General features: G+C 40.3%; 2 protein-coding genes and 1 long non-coding RNA gene across 16 annotated transcripts; 2 read left to right on the top strand and 1 right to left on the bottom strand.

The window, feature by feature from the left end:
* The first annotated feature begins 397 nt into the window (after positions 1 to 397).
* Positions 398 to 7,325, top strand: mlpha (melanophilin a). Of its 3 annotated transcripts, none has more exons than XM_034604452.1 (16): positions 398 to 518; positions 1,494 to 1,607; positions 2,214 to 2,435; positions 2,523 to 2,635; positions 2,740 to 2,784; positions 2,856 to 2,914; positions 2,989 to 3,078; positions 3,452 to 3,551; positions 3,905 to 4,101; positions 4,269 to 4,349; positions 4,435 to 4,659; positions 5,574 to 5,744; positions 6,190 to 6,351; positions 6,575 to 6,631; positions 6,919 to 6,964; positions 7,180 to 7,325. In XM_034604452.1, exons 2-16 carry the CDS (start codon positions 1,498 to 1,500, stop codon positions 7,218 to 7,220), a joined length of 1,719 nt encoding a protein of 572 aa, XP_034460343.1. In that variant the 5' UTR covers positions 398 to 518; positions 1,494 to 1,497; the 3' UTR covers positions 7,221 to 7,325. The 3 variants fall into 3 exon arrangements, with proteins under 3 accessions (XP_034460343.1, XP_034460336.1, XP_034460350.1); XM_034604445.1 differs by having other exon boundaries at positions 399 to 518; positions 3,449 to 3,551; XM_034604459.1 differs by lacking the exon at positions 5,574 to 5,744 and having other exon boundaries at positions 399 to 518; positions 3,449 to 3,551.
* Positions 7,326 to 9,316: 1,991 nt separating this feature from the next.
* lrrfip1b (leucine rich repeat (in FLII) interacting protein 1b) lies at positions 9,317 to 25,771 on the top strand. 12 transcript variants are annotated; one of them, XM_034604138.1, is made up of 19 exons: positions 9,659 to 9,984; positions 12,608 to 12,694; positions 13,520 to 13,537; positions 13,715 to 13,762; positions 14,836 to 14,880; positions 15,034 to 15,084; positions 19,429 to 19,506; positions 19,604 to 19,639; positions 19,814 to 19,939; positions 20,124 to 20,294; positions 20,411 to 20,503; positions 20,762 to 20,854; positions 20,985 to 21,077; positions 21,246 to 21,378; positions 24,232 to 24,281; positions 24,661 to 24,778; positions 24,856 to 24,935; positions 25,150 to 25,254; positions 25,501 to 25,771. In XM_034604138.1, exons 1-19 carry the CDS (start codon positions 9,838 to 9,840, stop codon positions 25,609 to 25,611), a joined length of 1,683 nt encoding a protein of 560 aa, XP_034460029.1. In that variant the 5' UTR covers positions 9,659 to 9,837; the 3' UTR covers positions 25,612 to 25,771. The 12 variants fall into 12 exon arrangements, 11 of the variants coding, with proteins under 11 accessions (XP_034459965.1, XP_034460062.1, XP_034460029.1 ...); XM_034604151.1 differs by lacking the exons at positions 20,762 to 20,854; positions 20,985 to 21,077; XM_034604074.1 differs by lacking the exons at positions 24,232 to 24,281; positions 24,661 to 24,778; positions 24,856 to 24,935; positions 25,150 to 25,254; positions 25,501 to 25,771 and adding exons at positions 21,654 to 23,004; positions 23,053 to 23,816 and having other exon boundaries at positions 9,317 to 9,984.
* LOC117773286 lies at positions 14,793 to 19,888 on the bottom strand. The gene is made up of 3 exons (XR_004615897.1): positions 19,754 to 19,888; positions 14,945 to 15,099; positions 14,793 to 14,822 (listed from the first exon to the last, which is right to left on the bottom strand). It is a non-coding gene; the product is annotated as an uncharacterized LOC117773286 (long non-coding RNA).
* Positions 25,772 to 27,311: the final 1,540 nt, after the last annotated feature.

Here is a 27,311-nt window from a genome sequence, read left to right as displayed (position 1 = left end):
AACAATAAAAAATAAAATAAACATAAATACATTAAATAGAAATTAAAAAATAAGAACTAAATGAAATATTTGTATTATTTGTTATTTAAAAGTCTGATTCAGTTGTGTTAAAAAGTTTCTTAAGATAAATTCTGTTCTCTTAATAAACAGGGTTCTAATGTCTGAGCGCCCTCCTGTGGTGACATTCAGCAAGTACATCTCACAGTGTGAGTGTTATTTCAGGGGTTAGCCCTTTTTAATATAAAATTATAACTTTACAACATTTTCTCTGAGCTATATTGTCATTAAGTTTTCTGGTCAAATTATTTATTGTGATTTAATTATTGTAAATTACAACTTTTACTCTCCACATCGGATGTTATAAAATAATTTGTGTGTGTGTGTGTGTGCGCCCTGCAGCATTGTGTGTGTCTTTGTGTGTCTCTGTCAGGAGGAGCTCATCATGTGATCATGTGACTCTGAGCTCAGTTCAAACTCAGACTTTTCATCAGATCGTCGTGACGAGCCTCACAAACACGGTCAGTTGATTTTCTTTAATCTCATTTTCTAACTTATTAGTTTTAACTTAATTACTTGAGTTCCATAGTTTTACAGTGAATCACAACACTGTAAAACCTTCTCTTTATCTGTCTTTATTTATTATGTCTTCTCGTTAGATTTTATTAGTTTTTCTTTTTAGTTATTGTCAAATAAACTTATTGATCAAATTAATCTGATAAAACAGAAGAAAACTCTGCCATCAGTTTGTCTTTTATTTTGAAGGTGTAAATCATAGATTAAAGGTTAGTTAAAATCTTCAGGGCGTGGTGACGAACTGCGACTCACGAGCAACCGGCAACTTCACAACTTCTATGATGTTTTAGAGGAAAAGTGTAAAATGTTCATCTTTCATCTTTTTAAACTTTTTTATTCTTTTATTCCCTCAAATGAACCAAATCTCCCACAGAAAATATCTGGTAAAAAAGTGTTTTAATTTAACAGATATCAATAAAAGTTAAATTAGTTGTTTCAATTTAAAACTTCACTTCAGTAAATTTCACTTTTTCGAAAAAACAGAACTGTTTATTTTTCAGCAACATTTCAGTTTCTCTCTTATAAAGTTTCTGTCGTCGTTAACAAAGTTTTGTCCAAAAACTGTCCAATATTTCCAACAATGCACTTGATAGTCACCTAATCTGTCCGTCATCAGCTGGATGCTATGACATCATCTTTGTGACATCATATTAACATAATATAATTCCTTGACTTTTTCTTCACAGGTATTCAAATATTTTTCTTTGTAACTACAAACTTATAAATGTATTTATTCTACCAATTTGTTCTTTAAATGTTTTTCTCTTCATTTAGCTTCATCTTAAATGAACTATAAGGGGCCGACAGTGGAACCCTGTGGAACTCCATCATTATTAATCATGTTATAATTAACAGTGTTGTCATGGTGATCAGCTGATATTGATCCTGTGAGTGACTTGTTCAGTTTTTCATCATTTCAGCATCATGGAGCGAAAACTGGATCTTTCTCGTCTGTCGGACGAAGAAGCAAAACACGTCTGGGAGGTGATTCAACGAGATTTTAACCTTCGGAAAAAAGAGGAGGTGCGACTGGGGTAAGTTCCTGTATTGATCAGTTTATCGATCAGAGCTGATTTCCTCTGGTGGAGCTCGGAGTGAAAGACGTTGTTGTTCAGTCGATCACGGCTCAGTCACACGGAGCAGAGAAAACAGGAAGCTCACAAAGACTCCTCTGTTTCCACTGAGGACTCCAGCTCCCATCAGCCCCGGGGGCAGACACACACACACACACACACACACATTAAATGGTCAACATTAGTTTCCTGTGATCACTGATGATCAATACAGACCTGATCAATAAACAACAGGCTTCACTGTGAGTCCTCTGTAACATCTGATCATCGCCATGACAACCACATTGACACTGATGATGTCAGAGTCTGACATTTTTTATTTTAATGTCATTCACTGATTCACCAGCGTCACACGTTTGAACCCCAACATCATGCGACCACGGCCCGCCCCGCCCGATCAGATTGAGCACCACCCATTCGATCAGATTTAACCCCGCCTCCTATCAGATTTAACCCTACCCCCCTCCTCTGAGGTTTGTCTGTAAAACGCATACAACCTTATTTAAATTTAAATCTAATTAATTTTACATAATTGATCCGGTTATTGATGGTTTGCTTGTTTTGCAGCGACTTGAAGACTCAAATTGAGAAGGAGGACACGAAGCGAGAGTTGTTGGGTTCTCAGAGTCAACTGTCGGACTCTATGTGTATTCGTTGTCTTCAACCGTTCAAGTTCCTGGTCAACAGTAAACGTCAGTGTCTCGACTGTCGCATGTACACGTGCAAATCCTGCAGCCGCTACAACAAGAAGGAGCACGGCTGGGTGTGTGATAACTGCCGCATGACCAGGTGAGACTCCACCCACACTGTCTAGTTAGACCCCACCCACACAAGCAGGTCAGACTCCACCCACATGGTCTGGTGTTGTGTGTACAGGGTGTTGAAGATCGGCACTGTGGGTTGGTACCATGACAACGTCAGAAACCGATTCAAACGCTTCGGCAGCGCCAAGGTCATGAGGTCGTTGTACAAGAGGCTGAACGGGGACGGTGAGTCATCATGACAACGTCATTACAATTATTACACCTTCACCTGTCCATCATTCATCTGTCTCACTTGTCCATGGTGTTTGATCAGTGTGGCGTCTCCTCAGGTGGTCGTGATGATGACACGCAGAGTATGCCGGACGTCCGTAACTGTGAGTTCACAATAAAATGGCTGATTGTGTTATTTGTCTCAGTCCTTAAGATTCTGTCTCCGTCTCTGCAGACATGGGCAACGTTAACGAGGACGACCACGGCGAGTCCGAGGCTCAGCGCTACAAAGTGGTACGAATTTCAAAATATAAAGAATGTTATCATGACGAGACGACGCAGATTTAACTTCCTGTTTTTATTGTCAGATGAGGAAGAGTAAACGTCTGCTGTCAGTTCATCCGCTTGACTTTGACTCCGAGGAATATTTTCCTCATTCACGACGAACATCTGTGCAGGTCTGTCACACACCCGAACACGTCACACACCTGAACACGACACACACCTGAACACGTCACACACCTGAACACGTCACACACCTGAACACGACACACACCTGAACACGTCACACACCTGAACACGACACACACCTGAACACGACACACACCTGAACACGACACACACCTGAACACGACACACACCTGAACACGACACACACCTGAACACGTCACACACCTGAACACGACACACACCTGAACACGACACACACCTGAACACGACACACACCTGAACACGTCACACACCTGAACACGACACACACTTGAACACGACACCCAAACACACACCTTGTGACACTTCCTGTTGTGATCACATGACTCACTTCCTCAGCAGATGCAGGAAGATCGATTTTACAGGAATGACGCTGACTATGAGACGTACAATCACCGTGGCAACCGCAGGAAGAGTCTGGATCGGTACGCCATGAGGCCCGGTCAGTACTTCACAGTATAAAAAGTAATACACTACTACAGTACCACAGAGAACAAGAGAGTACTACAAATTAATTATGTACTATAGAGCAAGTATTATATTATTATTATTATTAATAATCCCAATAATAAGTATGAAGTATTTGTGTTATTATAGGTATAATATGTATTTTTAATATAATTTTTCATTTAATTTAGATTTAAAATTGATTTTGATTCATTTTATTTTTCATTAAATGTCACATTTTAATCTTTGTGTTAATATTTATAATAATTTATAATAATAAAATACATCTGTTTCATGTATTTTTTATACATGGATATTTACCTGTATATATTTACTGTGTGTGATCAGAGGACAATGCGGAGAGCAGGATGGTGCGGACTCGTTCTCTGTCTAAGATCAGCTCGTCGGTTGCTAGGCAACAGTACGTTGATACCTCCGATGAGGATGAGTACCCGAGGTACCCCCCCCCCATGTACCAGCAGCCCCCCCACCGCCGCAAGAACAGCAGAGCGTCGTCTCAGGAGACCCTGGGACAAGCCCCGCCTGTAAGAACATACGACCAAGTCGCGATCAAACGATGTCTAATACTAACGTCACATCAAAATAAAAACTTCTCACTGTGAAAACTGAAAATGTGTTTCTGTTGCCAGGGAAACAGTTTGTTTGTGATGAAGAGTAGAAACATGACAGTTTGTCTTTTTCGATGTCGCAGATAAACGAGCTGAGCAAACGCATGTCGGCCATCGAGAGTCTGTTAAGTCGTCTGGAGGAGAAGATGACGCCCGGCGACGAGGTGACGTCGGCTTCAACACCGATTAATAAATATCATCAAAATTCAAATCTATTCTTTACATCACGTCTCCATTTGTCTTCGTCAGGCGCCCACTCCGTCCGCTCAGAACGAGGAGGACAAGCTGCGCAGGAAGTTGAGCGAGTTGGCGGGAAACCTGAGCGATAAGGGCTTGTCATCGGACGACGAGAAGAAGCCCTTCCCTCTGGGTAAAGGTGCAGCCGGCGCCCGCGGCGCTGCCGTGACTCTGGGTTCCCTGAAGGTCAAAGAACTGAGCTCGTCCAGTGACGAGGTCCCGACCGAGGCTCAGAAGGTAGGTCAGAGGTCAGAGGTCACGACAGCTGTTACCTGTTTGACACAAAATAACATTCACTCCGAAGCTGCGAGGGTTTTATTTCTTCTCTGCTTATTATGAAGTTTTGTAAAAGTATAACTACATCTTTATGTATAGATTATAGTCACAATATTTAAATTGCTATATTTATAAACTTGTTGTTTGTACTATATACATTTATATTGATATAAATCACTACATCGACGTATCGTTAAATTCCTAAGACGGTTGAAGGGTTAGACATATTTAGTTACTTAAGGTTAGATAGTTCATGTTAGTTAGGGTTAGCTAGTTAAGGTTAGTAAGTTAGTTAGTTCATGTTAGTTACGGTTCGTTAATGTTAGCTAAGGTTAGTTAGTTAGTTAGTTGGGTTAGGGTTAGTTAATGTTCGTTAATGATAGTTAGTTAGGGTTAGTTGGTTAATTAGTTTGTTAGTTAGTTAGTAGGTAAGTGAGTGTCCGTTAGTTTGTTAGTTATTAAGGGTTAGTTAGTTTGTTAGTTGGTGTGTTAGTTGGGGTTGGTTAGCTAGTTAGGTAGTTAGTTTCAGATGTGGATTCTTCATTTTAATGTCAATCATGGGGGGTTAGGGGTTAGGGGGTTAGTTAGTGTGTTGGTTGGTTACTGAGTAAGTTAGGGTTAACCGCTGCATGACTCCTCCACTAACAAGCTGCTTCCTGCCACTTAACTTTTAATGTGAAGGTGAAGCAGACTGGGTTAGGGTTAGGGTTAGGGGGTTCTGGATCAGCCTGGACGACAACTAAGCGAAGTGAAATGGAGTAAACGATAGACAGACCCTCGTCTACATGGTCATATCGTGGTCCAGGCCAGTGGCTGCTTCAGGATCCGATGTTGTTTTCTAGCTGCTAACATCTGTCCCTCTACATGGCTTTCAGAGATCAACTGCCGCCGCCCTCTGTGACCTCACCACTGAGGTCCTGAGAACCATTAATGCCACAGAAAACGCAATGGTCGAGTACGGCCTCTCAGAGCCGACCGACAGATCTCACTTAGTAGGGACTGATGTAAAGCAAGCAGATGATGCTTTCAGGGAACTTGAGGAAAATGTAAGATTCAAACATGAACTGCACGCCTCGTTTCCCCCTAACGTCTCTGTCTGAAGGTCCAACTAAGCCCCGCCCCCTGCCTCGTCTGATGCATGACAACTACGTGTGGATGGCTTCAATGTCCTGGCTGCTGTGTGTCCGTCTATCAAACAACACATCCGAGTATCTGACACAACATACTGAACATTCATGAATACACTAAGAATATTTGGGTCTATTTATTATTATAAAAATATTATATAGTTCTAATAGTATAACACTAATAATAAGAAATGTTACATATGATTATGTGAAAACTACGTGTGGTTTTCTGGAATTGAAACAGTTTGTACATCAGTATGTTGTAAAACGATTCTCAGTCCTGTCACCATCATTATCACAGGTGTGTTAACATGTTAGCGCCCTCTCTGGTGACTCAGGAGTGTTTGTCCTCTTACCTGCGCAGGTGTACATCACCGCTGGTCAGTCATACGAACTGGAGACAAAACTTCGGAAACTGGAGCAGAGCGCCAAAAATCATTTTGGAGGGACGACGGACTCTGAGCTGTCGGATCTGGAGGACGTGGTGGCGCTCACAGCCGCCAGAGTCCAGAGCGCAGAGAGCGAGGTGGGTCCAGAGTCACACCTGCAGCAGAGCGTCAAATTATAAATAATAACATAATATATATCATTATGATAATTATCAGGGTTTATATATAAATAATAAACTGAAACTACTCATTTATATTATATATATCATTTTACAGTGTACATGATTCTAAATGAAACTTAATCTTATAACTATTAATATATATTTTTATTGTATTGTTTTTATTGTTTATTTATGTCAGGTTTCTGATATCGAGAGTAAAATCGCGGCTCTGAGCGCCGCAGGTTCCAAGAAGAAGGTACGATATTTATATTTATTTTTTTATTACTAACAGAAGATAACTTTCCTTTCTTTTTATTGATACAAAGAAAATGTAACAATATTGATATATAACTATGAGGTTTTAACTTGGAATTATGAAAACGTCGATCCTCATGAGATTTTAATCTTGAATCATAATTAGAATGAGTTCTGAAGTTATAGATTAATAATTTAAATAAATTGTTAAATATTTTGTATAATAATTTATATTAATGATGTTACATATTTTTATAATAATTTAAATGATGTTAAATATTTTTACAGACTCCAGGATCTCATCAGAGGAAGAAATCCACTCAGGATCTGTCCAGTAAGAAATCCTTTGGTTTAGTTTAATGATTATTGATTAAAATAAGTTCACAGCTGGTTTCATGACAGAATTATTTGATATGAAATGTTCTGAGCAAAGTTCTGTTAAAACGTTCTGTTCTATGTTGAAACTTCAGCATCATTCATTAAATTTACAAGAAATATATTAACGCATAAAACTTCAATGTTTTCATAAACTTTTCTTTTTTCTGACAGAAACTAACGGAGCACAGTGGAGATCAAACAACGTTTACTGAACCTGAGAACACCAGAACCAGAGAACACCAGAACCAGAGAACACCAGAACCTGAGAACACCAGAACCAGAGAACACCAGAACCTGAGAACACCAGAACCAGAGAACACCAGAACCAGAGAACCTTAAAACCTAAACACCCTAAAACAAGAGAACCCTAAATCTAGAGCCAGAGAACCACGAAACAGAAAAACCAGAGAACCAGGGAATCTGAGAATAAGTGAACCTGAGAAGCACGACCCTGAGAACCTGAAAAACTAAAGAGCACTAATAAGAGAACTAGTTAAAACAGACGTTTTGTTTTACAGTGTACAAGTCAAGGAGACTACTGTGACCCACATGGGTCATTTAAAATGTAAACATCTTTTCTGGAGCTTTCAATCATCTGACAGGGCGGAGCTTCATCAAGTCTAAACAGAATATAACGTTTAAAAAATGTATAACAATTGCAAAAGTACAAATGTTATGTATCAATATTATTTTATCCTCAAACTAACCCTAACAAACGGACACATTTCAGTTTATATATTAATTCTATGCAGTTAAATATATGTTTGATTACTTATGTGTCAATAAATTACAAAATAAAATAATAAAATACAAACCCACGTCCTTAAAACTATAGAGTAAAACATTTGTTACATATATGAAATTAAAAACGTACTGAGATAAAGAAACAAATATTTAAAAAATAAAAACGTTTTAAAGAATAAATTCATCATTTATTCTTTCACAGGCCTGAAAATATATTTAGAAAAAGTTCATAAAATAAGATAATAGATGTTAAAACCATATAAAAAAATCAAAATACATTCACAGATTAATCAGCTGGTGAAAACGTTTTTCACCAAGTTACATGAATAAATAATACATTTAAAGACAATGATATAAAAACAATACTTAAACAGCTTAAATAAATCAATATTATCAATCTGTTTGTGGAAAAGTCGAGAAGTAAAATTTATTGAATGATGTCAAATCAATGTCAGTAAAAACTAATTAATAACGGTTTTCTCTCGTTTCCATTTGTTGAATAAATTACTGAACCATCACCAGCTGGATATTATTGATCAGTATAAGAACATTTAAACGTTTAGTTTCTCTTATTGATTTCAGATTGTTGACCTCAATGTTCTGATCAATAAACTATGAACCTCTTTGTGATGTATTGATCCTTTATTGATCCTTTATTTCACACACGTTTTACAGATTTTATTTGTAAATAGATACAATGTGTTTTTTACCTGAATATAAGAAAGTAAATAACTGTAATTAATTTTATAATAAAAAGTACTTAACATTGTATTTCATTTGAATCTTATGAAACTGGATTTATAAAATATTAAACTCAAATTAAACAATAAAATTCATAAACAATTTGAACTCAAATATAACGGACTGGAAACAAGTACCCGCCTTCAAAATAAAACAGTGTTAATGTGTGTTTCACATTTTTGTTTCCGCAGTAAAAACATCAAACTCTGACACTTGAACAGTGTTTGAAGGTTGACAGGAATATTTCATTTAATCGTATAAACACTGGAGAATAAAACTTTATCTGCGTTAATTAAAGGTCACAGCAGTGGACACACTTCCTCCAATCAGGAGCTGACCAGAGTACATGCACCTTCCTGATTGGCCGAGAGCACAAAGGGTCCCTCCCCAATAATAATTCATGAGGCATTTAGTTTACATGACTCTTTTATAATGGATATTAGTTAATAGACTTTTATATTTTAAAGTATTTATTATTGTGTAATATATTATGTTATTACTGTCTATAGGTTTTATATAATTATTCATCTACATTTACATTTACTGTGAACACAATGTATGAAATATGTATACATATAAATATATATTTTTAATAATGAATATATATATGGATATAATTAATATTTATTTATTATAATAAATAATATATATTGTGATTATTAGTTACATTGTCATTTAAACGTATTCATAATATTAACAACATAAATACCTGAAAGTTACCTTTTTAACAAATCAGTATTTTAACTCAAAATAATATTTTGAATGTTCTTTCTTTTAATGTGAAAAACTGGACATCCTGTCAGTATGTAAACATGTGAACCTCCGCCCCTTCACAATAAACGCCTCGTCCCGTCTCTCCTGATGAGTGTCGGGATGGTCACGGTCCCGGTCCCGGTCCATCTCCCGGTGCTGGAGGACGAGTCTGCCTGTTCTTCTGACTCGGTCTAACGGAGCTTCACGGCTGAAGCGGCGGGTTTTACCGGCGCTGTGAGGACCAGACTCCTGTGACGGTACCGACGCTCGCTGTTTCCCTCCCGGTTCTCCGGTACTGAGCTAACGTTAGTAGCCGGAGAGCTAACCGGTGAGCTAACCGGAGAGCTAACGTTAGCGGCTAACGATCAACGGCCGCAGCGTGACGTCACACAAACAACAACCGACCCGGCTCCGAAGACCCAGTCCGTGGTTCCGGTTCAACCTCCGAGGATCATCCCGTGAAATCTGCTGGACAGAGAGACCCGGGTTTTCAGATTTACCTCAGAGTCCCAGGAGTAAAGTCCCGGTTCTGGATCATGTCTGGGGACCGTGGGAGCTGAGGTCCGGACCGGAAGTGTCTGCAGCATCTGAATGAGTCAAGTCTTAGATCAGGTGCTTAGCCTCAGTGGTTCAACCTCAGGGGACATGATGGGGACTCAGGGTCCCGGCAGGAAGAGGATCCCGAACAGGGACAAGATGACGGCTGAGGATGACGCGCTGAACCAGATCGCACGAGAGGTGAGCCTGCTGTCACTGCTGTGATCCATGTGGTATTGATTTGATATCAGTGATGATCATCGGTCAGATCAGGATGAGGCTGGACTCACCTGTCAGGGGCCCGGGGCCCCAGCTCCCCCCTGATCACTAGAGGGCGCTGTGAGCTCCACGCAGACTGATGCTCTGTGTCCCTTCATGATGAACCACACTTTCATTCGTGATCTCCTCTGTGGCGACACAAACACAGTTTCATCATCATCACACGTGTGTCCCGTGGTGTGTTAGCGTGTTGTGTTTGTCACATGCACACTTGTGTTCTGGTCCATAAAGTTTTGAGCGTCCACACAGACGCTGTTGTGATCGTACACTTTTATCTGACGATTCATTTATTCAGATCTACACGTAAATCTAACGACTTCTTTAATGATTAATATCATTCCACCTGGTTTACTGCTCATCTGTTCTTACTGAATAACTAACTAACTAACTAACTAAATAACTAAGTTACCACTACCTGTAAAATAACTTCATAAAATAAATCTAAGATTTAGATTTAACAGAAAAAATTATACAAGTTAATTAACAATAAATTGTCATTTCATAACAAAGCAACATCAATAACAGTAATAATAATAATAATAATCCTGTACGATTATTATAAATAAGAAATATTGTTTAGTTTGCTTTATTTTTATAGTTCTGTTGTTAAAGGCTATTTTTTAATTTTCTGTTGATATAGTTTTTCCTTTATTGTAGTATTAATGTTTTGAATAGAAGGTTTCTGTGTGTAACATTGTTGTTAATGAGACAAACATTGTGTGTTTGTGTTTCGACCTACATACTGACACTGGAATGTGTGTGGGGGGGGTCTCCTCCTCTTCCTCTGTCACTGATGATGCAGGTGATTTATTCTGAAGTGACAAACAGGATGTGATGAAATAATAATTAAAGGATCTGATCTGGAATCAGTTTGTCTAAACTCGTTAAACTGGTTCAGTCACTTTCATGTCGAAGTAAACAATGTCTGCTCCGCTGCCATGGCAACCAACGTCTAACCATAACTCGTGTGTTTATTGTTATTAGATATTTATCTTGTTATTGACACAGCTGATTTATTTTCACTAATAATTGATAGAAATATTGAGACTGGTGTGTGTGAGCTGCATCTTTAAATCTGAGACTTAACGTCTGCTCCGATCATCTGGATCATTTTCAACGAACTAAACAGAAGTCGTATCTGTACGTGAGGAACAATCTACAATGAAGACAATAAAGAGCCTTTATTTTGAATATATAATATATACATTATTTAGAAAGTTTATACTACTCGACTCTTTGTTTTATATTTGTATCAGTTTGTCAATTATTTTGTAGTATTCCAAAATATTTATATACATTTTGATATTTTTAATTTGTGTGTATTTTCTAATAAGTTAAAAACATTTATAAAACATTATTCATCAAATTATATGTTTTTGCTGCTTTTTATTTTCAGCTTTTTGAATATGTGTATTTTATTTCATGTTTTATGTGTCGTCACCTCCGAAGAAAAGTTTTGTAGATTTGAAGTTCAGCTCAGGTGTGTCCTCAGCAGGGTGTGTCTTCTGTTGCTATGGAGATGAAGGGCGTGTCTCCTGGTATGAAGACATGTGGACGGTCCACATTCCAGAGGTGAACAGAGAGACGCCCCCTGCTGGAGGACGCTCACACTGAACTCACCTCAGAAAATAATTACTGATTAGTCAGTGTAACATTTACATTTTTATATTTTTACAAAAAAATCCAAACATTATCTCTTTTTATGTATTTTAAAAATCTTGATATTAGTTATTAAGTTTTTCCCTTTGTTAAATATTTTATTTTAAATATATGTGCATTTTCATTCCATATACATCTCAATACTATAACTATAGATTTTTTACTTTATAAAATATTTCTTACTGTTAAAGTTATTAAATCAATTTTGTTTGTTGACATTTTGTTAATTTTAATAGTATTTTATTTTAATTAAATTTGTTTTCTGAGGCTTTAAAATAAATTACCATTGTTAATTATTAAATACAAATTATTAAATGACTATTGATTATTTTCTGACTTTTATTGGGGATGGGGGGGTGACCTGATGTGATCCATGACGTCATGAGTTAGTGGATTAAGTGTGATCAGTTTTATTGATCAACGCTGCAGCTTTATGGGACGTTTTAGTCTTTTTACATCGTGTTTTTCTCTCTGTTTATTGATCGTTTTATTTCCATATGTGGATATTGATCTGTTATAGGTAAATATTACAGTTACTGAATTTTACTAAAAGGTCTTTGACATGTTTTCATGTTGAGCTACAACTATATCTCAATCGATTATGTAATATAAATGTAATATATTTATAATCATAATTCATAAATATATATATATATATGTCCTGTGTGTAAACTGTGTTAATATGTGAATATTAATCTGAAACTTCTGATTTAAATGAGTCAAAACTGATTCATATTAGAATCAATAGTTTGTGTTATCAATGATTAATAATAGTTCATCTATAAAGTAACAGCAGTGATCAATGATGAGATGAAACATGTGGAACTGATGTTTGATGATCATTGATTATTGATTAACGGTGCTGATGTGTGTGTGTGTTAATCAGGCGGAGGCGCGGCTGGCGGCGAAGCGAGCGGCGAGAGCTGAGGCCCGAGAGATCAGGATGAAGGAGCTGGAGCGACAACAGAAGGAGGTCAGGAGACTTTTATTCTGAAATGTGTAGCTGTTGTCATAACAACACGTCCTGATCAGCTGCATATTGGCAACAACAACAATAATAATATCAATGCATTAATATGAGGTTGTATCAGACGTGTGTGTGTGTGTGTGTGTCGTCACGTGGTGATGATTAAATAAAGTTTGGACAGTGGAGGGGGAGGGTTCAGGGTCAAAGTTCAGAAACAGCTGACGGTCAGTCTGCAGCTCGTCACTCATGTCGGAGTTCAGTCTGGTGAGTAACTTTATTTTAACTCAATCCAACAACAGGCGGTTTTAAATAAAGTAGAAATGTTATGACATTTTTAATGAAATGTTATATTTGAACTGTAAACATTCAATTTGTTATATTGAAAAACCTTCTCTTAATTTATTATTAATCTTTACTTCACTGTTAAAACCATTAAGTTAAAACACAAGAAAATATTTGTATCACTTACACTGTAAAAAATAACGATTTATTAACAATAATCTTTTATTTCATGTTTATGTGCGACATCATTGAACAAATCAAGTAAATGTTTAATTTTTGTTAAATTATACGTTTCTAATAGTGATTTAGGGGAAACTGTTCATCACATATGTAATGTGTGTAACATGTGTGTAATGTGTTTTCCGTGTGTGTGCGTGTATTATGAGTGTGTTACCCTCAGTTGACAGATTAATAGATATGATAATCTGTTATTGATCTGACATTGATCGGTGTTGTTGCTTTGACGATGAACGTAGCGTCCATCTTTATTAACACGCCCCCTCCTGTCTCCTCCTCTGACCTCTCTCTCTCCTGTCGTTCGACCTGTAGCTCTTCCACACTCATAAGGTAACAAACTAACTCCTCCCTCACTGTGAACACACGGGTGGGGTTTACACACTGAGCCTGGTGCAGTAAACTCCACCCGCCAGGCCCTGCAGCCTCGTTAAAACAAACACTTGTTGAAGTTTTCTTCTCCTTCCGTCACTTAAATGTTTCCTGTTTTCACCCCCCCTCTCCCTGCAGAAGTATTATGGTCTGGATAATAAGTGGGGTCACATTGAACAGTGGATGGTACGAACACGTCACATGATTCACGTCACATGATTCATGAAAACCTTGACTCCTAAAATTCAAGTTTGTCACATTTTTATTGGACAAACGTTAGTTACAATAAGTAATATGTAACTAATTAATACTATATAGTAATAATGTAACTAATAATACGTAATATGTAACCAATGATAAATCATAAAAAAAAAATGCTCATATTCACAAATCACAATTTGTTTCATAGATCTTAAAGGTTCAGTGTGTAGAATGTAGTCTCATGGTAAAGTCTCATGTTGCAGCTGAATACCCCCCCCCCCCCCCTTCCAAACATGAAAGAACCTGGCAGCTTCAGTTGTCATAGAAACTCAAAAGGTTTAGTTTGTCCAGTCTGGGCTACTGTAAAAAACATGGCTGCCTCCGTAGGGGGGTTTAGGGTTAGAGTATTTATTATTATTTATATATAAAGTATTTTAATATAAAGTATGAAAACATTCTTGGGTAAAGAAAAGAACAATTTGTACAATTTAGATGAAACACTAATGAAAACATCACAATGATTATTTTATATTCAGTTTCTAACATTAGATCCTTTAACAAGCAGCAACATCCAACAGTAAATAAAGCTCAGATGTGAGGATCCCATTTGTTTTCATGAGCAGTGACGGCAGTTTGTTGTTGTTGTTGTTGTTGTTGTTGTGCATGTGTATGTGCACGTGCACGTGCTCAGACGGATTAACAGCCTGTTTAATCCTTGTCTGACACATTTTATCACTTTATTTATCACACGTTTATCACTACATTTATTTTACATCTGATTCATTTGTTTCTTGCAGTTTATTTTCTTTTCTATTTAGAATTTCCTTAGTTGGGTTTGTTTCATGATTTGATATTTTATTACGTTTTAATATTGTTTATATGAATGTTTACCAGACTCCATCGTTTGGATTATTTGTTGACAGTTGTGTGAGAAAAAAAAAACCTGTATGTTCTCCCTCTCTCCTCCTCGTCGTCATCGTCGTCCCCCTCCTCCTCCTCGTCCTCCTCCTCGTCCTCCTCCTCTGACATCTCGTTTTTCTTCTCACTGTTTTTTTCAGGAGGACAGTGAACGTTACTCTCGTCTCTCTCGGAGAAACACTTCGGTCTGTACCTGTCTCCTCTTCTTCCTCCTCTTCTTCCTCTCTCTCTCCCCTGTCTCTCTGTTACCTGATGAAACCTGGTCAGTGACATCACAGTGACATCACAGTGGGGCGTGGTCAGTCACACGGTGACAGTTTGCGATGTTTGTGTTTCAGGTGTCGGACGATGAGGAGAAAATGTCCGTCTGCAGCCGAGGAAGTTGCAGGGTGAGTCACATGATCCTGAACGACAGCAACAAACACACAACATGTCAACACAAAACAACAAAATCACCTGAATCGTATGAAGAAATATACGCACAAATCCACTTCCGGTCTTTATAGAAAAATTGCAAATATAACTAGGGCTACGTTGTAGCACTAACGGGCCAGAGCACAGGCATTTCGAAGCCTGTTGCGGTTAGTGGAGAGAGCGATCTGATGTAGCGTGAGCAATTTTGTGTCAATTGGACAATGTTGCAACAACTTAATTATCACACTGATCGGTAGGTGGCGCTATGACCCTGAACTAATATTAATATATGGAACTGTTCAGGTCAGGATTGTGATCATAGGTCAGTAGTTCGGAGCCGGTTGGATAATGCAGAGTGTATTCACAAATTACTTCCTGTTTCATGGCGAATCAGTAGGTGGCGCTATGACACTGAGGAAATATTGACACATGGAGCTGTTCAGGCTTGGTCTCTGATCATGAGACAGAAGTTTGGCGGTGATAGGACAATGCACAGTGGAGTTATGACAACATCGTCTCCTTTGGCGAAGGATGAACCTTCGCCGCAACGCAATGTTTACACGGTTTGAGGAAATGTCACAATTCTGACCGTGGTCCAATGACTTGTCTGAGCTCATTTGAGCTGTTTATTGTAAAGCAGCCAGGAGCAGTGCATCACAGTAAAAAACATGTCACTTCCTGTAAAGTAACGTAACGAAACGAAAAGTTGCGTAACGCAACGTAACGTAACGTAACGAAACGTAAAGTAACGTAACGCCATGTCACGTAACGCAACGTAACGTAACGTAACGCAACGTAAGGCAACGTAACGTAACGAAACGTAAAGTAACGAAACGTAAAGTACCGTAACGCAACGCAAGGTAACGTAAAGTAAAGTACCGTACCGTAACGCAACGTAAGGTAACGTAACGAAAGGTAAAGTAACGTCACGTCACGTAAAGTAACGTAACGTAAAGTCACGCAACGAAAAGTAAAGTAACGTAAAGTACCGTACCGCAACACAAAGTACCGTACCGCAACGTAAGGTAACGTAACGAAAGGTAAAGTAACGTCACGTCACGTAAAGTCGCGCAACGTAACGTAACGAAAGGTAAAGTAACGCCACGTCACGTAAAGTACCGTAACGTAACGCAACGCAACGTAAGGTAACGTAACGAAAGGTAAAGTAACGTCACGTCACGTAAAGTAACGTAACGTAAAGTCACGCAACGTAACGTAAGGTAACGTAACGTAACGAAAGGTAAAGTAACGTCACGTCACGTAAAGTAACGTAACGTAAAGTCACGCAACGTAACGAAAGGTAAAGTAACGTCACGTCAAGTACCGTAACGTAAAGTCACGCAACGTAACGTAAAGTACCGTAACGTAAAGTCACGCAACGCAACGTAACGCAACGAAACGTAAAGTAACGTAACGCCATGTCACGTAACGCAACGTCACGTAATGCAACGCAAAGTAACGTAACGCAACGTAAGGCAACGTAACGTAACGAAACGTAACGCAACGTAAGGCAACGTAACGTAACGAAACGTAACACAACGCAACGCAACGTAAAGTACCGTACCGCAACGTAAGGTAACGTAACGAAAGGTAAAGTAACGTCACGTAACGTAACGAAAGGTAAAGTAACGCCACGTCACGTAAAGTACCGTAACGCAACGCAACGTAACGAAAGGTAAAGTAACGTCAAGTAAAGTACCGTAACGTAACGCAACGCAACGCAACGTAACGTAACGTAAAGTAAAGTAACGTCACGTCACGTAAAGTCACGTAACGCAACGTAAAGTAACGTAACGTAACGCCATGTCACGTAAGGTAACGTCACGTAAAGTGACGTAACGTAACTACAAAGCTAAAAGTACAAAAGTAACTAAAAGTACTAAAGTAACTAAAAAGTAACTAAAAGTACAAAAGTAACTAAAACTACAAAAGTAACTAAAAAGTAACTAAAAGTACAAAAGTAACTAAAAGTACAAAAGTAACTAAAAAGTAACTAAAAGTACGAAAGTAACTAAAAGTACAAAAGTAACTAAAAGTACAAAAGTAACTAAAAGTACAAAAGTAACTAAAAGTAACTAAAAGTACAAAAGTAACTAAAAGTACAAAAGTAACTAAAAGTTCAAAAGTAACTAAAAGTACAAAAGTAACTAAAAAGTAACTAAAAGTACAAAAGTAACTAAGGGTTAGGGTTAGGGGGGTTAGGGTTACAGATTCAGCTGTTGTCTGATTGTTTCTTGATCCATGTTATGGTTTAAACTTTAATCCATTAATCCTTCCTCCTCTCTCATCCTTCCTCCTCACCCCCCCTTCCTCCTTTTCCTCCTCACCCTCCTATTCCTCCTCTTCCTCCTCACACTCCTCACCCCGTCTTCCTCCTCTTCCTCCTCTTCCTCCTCACACTCCTCACCCCCTCTTCCTCCTCTTCCTCCTCACACTCCTCACCCCGTCTTCCTCCTCTTCCTCCTCTTCCTCCTCTTCCTCCTCACACTCCTCACCCCCTCTTCCTCCTCACACTCCTCACCCCCTCTTCCTCCTCTCATCCTTCCTCCCCACCCCCCCTTCCTCCTCTTCCTCCTCACCCTCCTATTCCTCCTCTTCCTCCTCACACTCCTCACCCCGTCTTCCTCCTCTTCCTCCTCTTCCTCCTCACACTCCTCACCCCCTCTTCCTCCTCTTCCTCCTCACACTCCTCACCCCCTCTTCCTCCTCTCATCCTTCCTCCCCACCCCCCCTTCCTCCTCTTCCTCCTCACCCCGTCTTCCTCCTCTTCCTCCTCTCATCCTTCCTCCCCACCCCCCCTTCCTCCTCTTCCTCCTCACACTCCTCACCCTCCTATTCCTCCTCTTCCTCCTCACACTCCTCACCCCCTCTTCCTCCTCTCATCCTTCCTCCCCACCCCCCCTTCCTCCTCTTCCTCCTCACACTCCTCACCCCGTCTTCCTCCTCTTCCTCCTCTTACTCCTCTCTCATCCTTCCTCCTCTTCCTCCTCTTTCTCCTCTCTCATCCTTCCTCCTCTCTTATCTTTCCTCCTCACCCCACTCTTCCTCCTCTTCCTCCTCACCCCCTCTTCCTCCTCTCTCATCCTTCCTCCTCTTCCTCCAATTCCTCCTCTTACTCCTCTCTCATCCTTCCTCCTCTTACTCCTCTCTTATCTTTCCTCCTCACCCCACTCTTCCTCCTCTTCCTCCTCACCCCCTCTTCCTCCTCTCTCATCCTTCCTCCCCACCCCCCCTTCCTCCTCTTCCTCCTCTTCCTCCTCACACTCCTCACCCCCTCTTCCTCCTCTTCCTCCTCACACTCCTCACCCCCTCTTCCTCCTCTCATCCTTCCTCCCCACCCCCCCTTCCTCCTCTTCCTCCTCACACTCCTCACCCTCCTATTCCTCCTCTTCCTCCTCACACTCCTCACCCCCTCTTCCTCCTCTCATCCTTCCTCCCCACCCCCCCTTCCTCCTCTTCCTCCTCACACTCCTCACCCCGTCTTCCTCCTCTTCCTCCTCTTACTCCTCTCTCATCCTTCCTCCTCTTCCTCCTCTTTCTCCTCTCTCATCCTTCCTCCTCTCTTATCTTTCCTCCTCACCCCACTCTTCCTCCTCTTCCTCCTCACCCCCTCTTCCTCCTCTCTCATCCTTCCTCCTCTTCCTCCAATTCCTCCTCTTACTCCTCTCTCATCCTTCCTCCTCTTACTCCTCTCTTATCTTTCCTCCTCACCCCACTCTTCCTCCTCTTCCTCCTCACCCCCTCTTCCTCCTCTCTCATCCTTCCTCCCCACCCCCCCTTCCTCCTCTTCCTCCTCTTCCTCCTCACACTCCTCACCCCCTCTTCCTCCTCTTCCTCCTCACACTCCTCACCCCCTCTTCCTCCTCTCATCCTTCCTCCCCACCCCCCCTTCCTCCTCTTCCTCCTCACACTCCTCACCCCGTCTTCCTCCTCTTCCTCCTCTTACTCCTCTCTCATCCTTCCTCCTCTTCCTCCAATTCCTCCTCTTTCTCCTCTCTCATCCTTCCTCCTCTCTTATCTTTCCTCCTCACCCCACTCTTCCTCCTCTTCCTCCTCACCCCCTCTTCCTCCTCTCTCATCCTTCCTCCTCTTCCTCCTCTTTCTCCTCTCTTATCTTTCCTCCTCACCTCCCTCTTCCTCCTCACCTCCCTCTTCCTCCTCACCCCCTCTTCCTCCTCTCTCATCCTTCCTCCTCACCCCCTCTTCCTCCTCTCTCATCCTTCCTCCTCTTCCTCCTCTTTCTCCTCTCTTATCTTTCCTCCTCACCTCCCTCTTCCTCCTCTTCCTCCTCACCTCCCTCTTCCTCCTCACCCTCCCAGCCATCGGAGCACAGCATGTTTCTTGGCTCCGCCTCTCGAGCCTCATCCAGGACGAGTTCAGCTCGGGCGAGTCCAGTGGTGAGTTCTGTCTGTCTGTGTCCCCTCTGTCCGTCCTAATAAAGTTTACCGAGTTTGAATCTGTGTCTCCATGGTAACATGATTCATGTTGTCACAGGTGGAGGAGAAACCAGACAGAGACTTCCTGGACAAGGTTTGTTGGTTTCAAACTCACATTGAAAACAAATAAAATACGAAAACATCAGTTGATTATGGAAGAAAATATTTTGTTGTGTTTCTCTTCATGAATTTAGTCATTAATTCAAACCTGAATGAGTTGGTTGAAAGACTCATGTGATGAAGACGTTGCTCCTCCTCTTCCTCTCAGGGTTCCAGGACGGCTTTGACTCTGTCGGCTTCCACGCTCGCGTCTCTGGGCGGAGCTTCATCTCGAAGAGGAAGCTGTGACACATCGTTCTCTGTGGAGACGGAAGCGTCCATCAGAGAAATCAAGGTGCTCCATAATAACAATTATTACTCTAACTCAAATAAATGTATTTTTGTATAATGACAAAACAGTGGAGCCAGGCTAACCCAGTACTGATCCCTGTGGAACTCCACAAATGATTATAACAACATAAAAAAATCACTGACAGTATAATAAAATATACATAATAATATAGATTATCTAACATCAGGACTCTCTGGCGGAGGCCGAGGAGCGTTACCGCAGAGCGATGGTTTCTAACGCGCAGCTTCACAACGAGAAGTCGTCTCTGATGTATCAGGTGGAGACTCTGAGGGAGGAGCTCAGCGACATGGAGGAGCAGCTGTGGGAGGCTCGACGACACTGTGGCGACACCAAAAAGGTCAGAGGTCACACGTCACCTTCAAAATAAAATAACTGTCTTAAATTCTATTGTTTTATGTTTGTTGTTGTTTGTGTGTGTTTTGTTAACACTGTGTGTGTGTTTGTGTTTTGAAGGAGTTGGAACGTGAGCATCAGTCTCACAGTTTCCTTCAGTTCCAGTTTAAAGAGATGAAAGAAACTTTGAGACAAACTGAAGAAATGTTGACGGTCAGTCTCACACACACACACACACACACACACACACACACACACACACACACACCAAAGTAAATGACTCAAACTCTTCACCTTCAAACAGTCTTTTAAAAGTGGGTCCAAAAAAAGGACAAAAGTGAGGACGGCCAAAATGTCCTCACAGAGATATCTGTACAAGTACACACACTCACCTGCGCGCTCTCTCTCTCGCTCTCTCTCTCTCTGTTTGTTTATTTGTGTGTTAACCCCCCCCCAACCCCGGGTAAACAGGAAGTGTCGGCGCTGCGTTTGCAGAGCAACAGTTACTGTCAGGAAGTTTCTGACCTGCAGGAAGTTCTGCAGTGGAAACAGAAGAAGATCGCGGTACTTCATCACTTTTCTAACATTCTAATATTTACACTTATTTCCTTCACTAACTCCTCGTTTACTTCTTTACTTCCCTCCCATCCTTCCTTCCTTCCTTCTTCACCTCTTTCCTCCCTCCCTCGTTCAGGCGTTAGAGCGAGAGAGAGAAATCTCCGACATCGTTCGAATTGAACGAGATCGACTCAGAGACGAAGCGACGCAGCTGCGAGATTTACTAAAGGTATTCAGAGGAGGACACCCCCCCCACCTGAGTGATGTCATCGTCACCTGAACATTAATCAGTTAATTTAGGAAGAAGTGACAGGATTAAGTCATATTTGTTCTCTGGATTGATTGATCGATCGATTGATTGATTGATTGATCGATTGATTGATTCTCTCTCAAACAGAAACACGGTGTTGTGGTCTCGTCTGAAATCTCCACCAATGGGGAGACGGGCCAGACTGAGGCTGATGTCACCACTGACTCTGGCTTCCTATTGGCTCAGGACTGGTGTCATGGCAGCAGAGAGAGCATGCTGGGTAAGAATCAGGAAACGGGAGGTCGTCAGTAATATTTGATGAAAACAAATCAAACGTTTGATTAAACTCTTGAATGAATCTGTGATAAAATCATGTCACTTTAACTTCTGATGATTTTTAATCGACCTGATCAGGTTCCGATGTTTTTTACGTCTGATCGTCGTCATCTCTGTCTCCTGAAGTCGGTTTGATTCCCGACATCTTCACTCTTTAATTTAACATCTTCGTTAATTTAACGCATAAACTCGTCCTTAGTCTTCCTCATCATCTTTCAGGGAACAGTGGAGCGCGGTGCCCAGCAGAAGGCAGCAAATTCCAGCAGGACGACATGAAAAAGAGCTGGAAGATTTTGAAACGATCGCAGTCGCTGGACTTTCTGAGCGATGAACAAACTGAACGTCACACTTCACACGAGGGAGTGAAAAAACAAGTAGACGAAAAGAAAGAAGGAACCAAACAAATGAAAACAGGATCTTCAGTCGCTCATTTGAACAATCACGACATTAAACCGGAGTTTCCCTCCTCACCTCAGGGTGTCCTCGTGACAGAAAACAAACGCTCCTTCAAACACAGAGGGACAGATCATAGAGGAACTCGATCATTAGCGTCTCAGCCGGAACGTAACAAAAAACGTGACGAGCTGGTTTCACTTGTTCGCAGAACTTCAACCAAACAAGTCATTGAGGCAAGACTCGTTTCACGTCGAGCTGCAAACAAGAGGTCGAATCTGACGAGGAAACAAACGCATGCGATTCAACACAAACAAAAACACGTCAAAGGAAAGGTAATGTCTGATTTTACACAAACGTGCTTGTCTGCTGTCGAGAGCCGAGACAAAGACGTCAAAACAAAGAGTGAAGAACAAAGTTCAGGAGAAGATAAGAGAAAGAACATGATCAGGAGAGAAAACATATTCATCAACACGTCATCTGAGATCCATGAAGTTGATTTGTCTGAAAATGAAATGATTGAAGCAACAGATAAAGTTTGTCGTCTGTCGAAGAACTCAGGAGGAACCGAAAGAGGAGAGAACGTCTGTGAGAAGGAGTTCAGTTGTTCTGGAACTGACGTGAAATCGTGTGAAACAACAGAAGAAGAAACAAGTGGAGAACGACAGAATTCACAGGAGAAACCAGAAAAGAAGATTCACGAAGAAGAAGAAGAAGAAGAAGAAGAAGAAGAAGAGAGAGACGTTTCCTCTGAACATCACAAACATCAGCAAACAGAAACGTTGTCGACGGATCTGATATGTTTAGAACAAACTCTTCATCGTCTGATCAGAGAGTTCATTCAGAATCACAGTTTCCTGTCTGAGATCTCAGGATCTTTACAAAATTCAACACAGGAAGAAGAAGAAGTTCAACCTTCATCAGCATTAAAACTCCCTTCAGTCTCAGCAGCGACGCACAAACTAACTCACCACGAATCGTTTAACGTTTCACATCAGAGCAGATCAGAGGTCACATGGACGTCGTCTCCGGAGGAAACGTGTGACGATCAACGTGACGGCGACGCACAGATGGCGAGCTGCTGCTTTGAGTTTGTTTTTGTCGAGTCTCACTTTGCTGAACCTGAGGAGACCAGATCTGCTGAGTCACCTCAGAGATCAGAAGTCACGACTGAAACTGACGGACAGACGGAGGTCGTCTCTAAACGTCACAGCTGCTGCATTAAGGACGTAAAACTGAGAAGAACGTTATCGTCAAACTGTCACGTGGATCAAAGCTCAAAGATCAGACGCATCATCGAGACGACAGCGGATCAAATCAAGACCATCCTGGTCACAGAGTTCACGACGACCAGTTTCCGAGAAGGAAGAATCGATGAGGATCAACAGGTCGAAGCGTCGCCACAGTCAAGCCCCGACCACTTGGACGAGACAATGGAAGGCGGGGAGACGTTGGCGGATGGCGTGGAAAGCTGCGAGGAGGCAGATGAGGAGTCAGTGACACAACAACATGGACCAATGACGGAGGTCGTTATTGAGAATGTGGAAGTCGTTGTTGTGGCGAGCGGCGTGAAAAACAAAAAACAGGAAACTGACTGTACGATTTCATAGATTCGCCAAAATAAAACCTGTTGTTTTGTGTAAAGTTATTTAAAACATTTAAACATCAGTAAAACTTTCAGAAATAATAAAAAGTTTAATCTTCATCTGAATTTATTTATTGTTTGTGATTTAATGAATCATTTTAATTTCTGTTTATGTATCTCAACGTTATTTTATTAATAAGAATTTGAATTGCATATAAAATTATTTCATGAAATACTTTAATCAAGTGATTTAGACGAAGACAGAAAATATTTGCGTCTTGTCCAGTAAAAATATTTAAAGATCAAAAAGAACAAAGTTTAAAAATCCATTAAAGTTTTATATAAATCAGGAAGTGATGACATCACAGTTTCCTGCAGCAGCGAAGAAAATGAGCAGGAAGATGATGATGAAAATAATGATGAAAATAATGATGAAGATCATGATGAAGATGGTGATGAAGAGAAGCTTTCACCTCATTAAACTGGTTTAAAAAGACCTGGAGTCAAACTTACATTTAGAGTTTTCTTCACTTTGACTTCGTGCGACATTAAATTTGTTCAGATCTTCACACTCATTTAATTTAGTTTTTTAAATTTAAATATAGAATCTAAAATTACTTTTTAAAGTTTTAATCTGCTCGTCACAATAACGCTCATGTCATACCAGGAGCTGCCACCAGGTGTTGCAGGTACTGTACGTAAACTGTTGATTATTTTAACGCCGGATTCATTTATTAATCTTAATAATTCATTTGTTCAACGTTTTCTAACGTGTTTTTGTTTCCGACATTTTAACGTGGTGTTTTTATTCTATTACAGAACTTCGGCTGAAGAAAGTGTTTGAAGAGAGAGAGAGTTTACAGGATCAGGTGAGACGACGCACGACATTAACGCTACGTCTACACAAGATGCAACATGAACAGTAGGGGGCAGTGTATACCGTGAAAAACGTCTGATGACAGATCAACAACTTTTTTTAAATCGTCATTGAAACCATCAAGAACTACAAGTCTGAGGTGTTACATTTATGTACGATGGAAAATGTTGGACAACGTCATCAGTCGACTGAGCAGGAAATACTGAGACCAGTTTAATCTGAGCTCTGAGGTTAGCGCCCTCTAGAGGAATCCTACAGTTACACTCGTGGTAGCTGCTTTAAAATCTGTGACCTAAGAAAACAACATTTTTAATTATCGTTCGATTTTTTAAATATAATTAATGAATGAATGTTATTTTGTGTTTGTGCAGGTGAGACTGTTAAAGACTCAACTGGATCAGAGACAGAAGAAGGGGAGCGACGGAATCGAGAACCCAGAGGACGAGACTCTGGAGAACGGGATGGACGCTCATCTTCTGGACCTGCAGAGTCAGTCCTCTTCCTCTTCATCCTCCTCTTCTTCATCTTCATCATCTTCTCTCATCTCCTGGATGTTTGTTTTTCAGGAGACGCGAACAGACAAATAAGTGACCTCAAGTTCAAACTGGTGAAGACGGAACAGGAAGTCACCGCTCTGGAACAAAACGTACAAGCTCACGTTTATAACTTCAAAACTGAAACATTGCCTGCGTATAAAAAATACATTTTAGTTTCAGTTCTACTGAATCTTCTTGATTTTAACCCTAACCCCCCCCCCCCCCTTCTTTTTTAAAGTTAAAATCAATAGTTTGAGTCGCACAAAGTTTTTATCTGTAACAGATCACAACAGATTTATAAGTTTCTTTTCTTCACCTGCTCAGATAATCCGTCTGGAGGGTCAGGTGACTCGCTACAAGTCGGCGTCGGAGAACGCCGAGAAGACCGAAGACGAGCTGAAGGTGGAGAAGAGAAAACTGCAGAGAGAGGAAAGTATTTTACTTTTCATCTTTATGTTTCCAAATATATCTTCGATTAGATCGGATTCTTTTTCTTCTAAACAGACGATGTATTGCTTAGTTTTAACTTGTTAATATTTGTTTCTCCGTCTCGTCTTTAGTTTGACGTTTGTCGTGCTGCTCAGTTTGGGAACTGTTGGTTTCTCTGTAATTCTAAAGTTTGAGATCGTGTATGTTATGAATGTGTTCATCTTTGTTCTTCTTCGTCTCCTGCAGCTCCGCTCGGCTCTGGACCGCGTTGATGAGCTGGAGGCGAGTAACGCCCACCTCTCCAAACGCCTGGAGAAGATGAAGGCCAACCGCAACGCCCTGCTGGCCCAGCAGTGACGCCCCCTGCTGACAGAACTGTTGGTGCCATGTTTTCATCTCCATCATGACAAAGACATATCTAGACGTTTGTGGCAGCGCTTCATTTCCTCTGCATGCAGCACCAGGCGGGTGGAGTTAACAGAGATCTGAGGAGAACTATTCTGACATGGGAACACAGGAGATCAAGCAATCAATCTCTGTGACTCCTTTGTCATGAATGCAGACCACACCCACGTGTGTGGGCGGAGTTTACCAGTCAGAAAAACTGTCGATGTTTCCATGACAACAGGACATTTGCTGAAGACGATCATGTGACGAAGTCGACAGAGATCGTTTGATCTGAGTAATAATCATAATAATAATAATGATAACTCTTTTTGTTTGGCACTTTATCTAAATGTGACAAAGTGATTCACAAAGTCCATCACAAATAATGAATACAATTTTTTATTTATTTAATTTAATTCAGTTTAACTTTAAACTGCAAATCTTAACATTTAGGTCAAGACCTTCAAATTATAAAGAAACCGACACAAAGCAGCTCTGACGACAGAGAGAAACAAATCTTTAACTGTCACAGGCAGCAGAGTCAAATCTGTCCCATTTAATAAACTACATGAAATAAAGTTACAATAAAAGTCAGATAAAAGGAATAAAGGTTAAAACAACACATTAAAATACTTTCCTGTAAAAAGAAGTTTTGAGCAGTGATTTAAAAACAATAGTGAGTTCCAGAGCCTTGATTCTGTCGTCCAGGTAACGGAGGGGCTGTGGTCACGTGTGTGTGTGAAGTGGGCGGAGACTCATCAGATCATGGTCATGTGTCATTGTTTGTTATCAATAAACCTTATTGATCCTGTAAAATACTGATTGTTGGTGATGAAGAATGAGGAGCGGATGTTTATAGACAAATAAAGTTGAAGGAAATATTCTGAAATAAAACGTATTTTCTGAATGTACGCAGTGCAGCTGTGGGCGGAGCTTCATGTTTGATCTGATGTTTGTTGCCTGTTTAAATTTTTCAGTTTGAAACAAATTAAATGAAACTAAATCAAGGTCTGTTTGTTTATTTTCTTAAAAACAATTAAAAGCTGCTTTGACGACAAATCATAAAACAAATTATTTTAACGATGAAAAGATTCTGTGACAAAATAATCTGATTCAATTAAAATATTTTTTTATTTTAACTACATCAAACACAAAAACAATGTTTTATCTTACTTTACATTTATACATTAATATAAGTATATGATTACTGAATGTGTCTTCTTACAAATGAAGAATTAGTTTATTAAATTATATTTAATTATTGATCAGTGGATGATTGATAATTCTTATAAATACATGGTTGTAGTTTTAGAGTGTGCCAGCAGGTGGAGCTGTGGTTTCATATGAAACACCTGATTAACTTTATTTACAATTTATTAACATGTTTCGTTGACACTATTATAGTATCAGTAGTATGGTAGTATTAGTGTAGCATTACAGCAGTAGTATCAGTATTAATACTGTAGTTTTACAGTGGTTGGGTTCTTTGTCTCGCTCTGATGTCTCGTCTCCTCCCTCCTCGCTCTGATGTCTCGTCTCCTCCCTCCTCGCTCTGATGTCTCGTCTCCTCCCTCCTCGCTCTCTGGACTGAGAGGAACCGACCCTGCGGCTCCACGCGCTGCCCTTAAATCGCTGGAAACTGTAGGAAGTGACGGGAACGAGCGCACGTG

This window comes from Hippoglossus hippoglossus, chromosome 2 (genome assembly GCF_009819705.1).
Source record: "Hippoglossus hippoglossus isolate fHipHip1 chromosome 2, fHipHip1.pri, whole genome shotgun sequence".
NCBI classification, from domain to species: domain Eukaryota; kingdom Metazoa; phylum Chordata; class Actinopteri; order Pleuronectiformes; family Pleuronectidae; genus Hippoglossus; species Hippoglossus hippoglossus.
The sequence above is the reverse complement of the archived record's forward strand: the minus strand, read 5'-3'. Positions and strand labels throughout refer to the sequence as shown.

Coding starts and splice junctions, on each gene's coding strand:
- lrrfip1b (XM_034604074.1), top strand. CDS start 9,838: ATGAGTCAAGTCTTAGATCAGGTGCTTAGCCTCAGTGGTTCAACCTCA. Junction 14,881..15,033: donor TCTCTCGGAGAAACACTTCG/GTCTGTACCTGT, acceptor TTTGTGTTTCAG/GTGTCGGACGATGAGGAGAA. Junction 19,940..20,123: donor CGTCCATCAGAGAAATCAAG/GTGCTCCATAAT, acceptor ATCTAACATCAG/GACTCTCTGGCGGAGGCCGA.
- mlpha (XM_034604445.1), top strand. CDS start 1,498: ATGGAGCGAAAACTGGATCTTTCTCGTCTGTCGGACGAAGAAGCAAAA. Junction 6,632..6,918: donor CCGCAGGTTCCAAGAAGAAG/GTACGATATTTA, acceptor ATATTTTTACAG/ACTCCAGGATCTCATCAGAG. Junction 6,965..7,179: donor ATCCACTCAGGATCTGTCCA/GTAAGAAATCCT, acceptor TTTTTCTGACAG/AAACTAACGGAGCACAGTGG.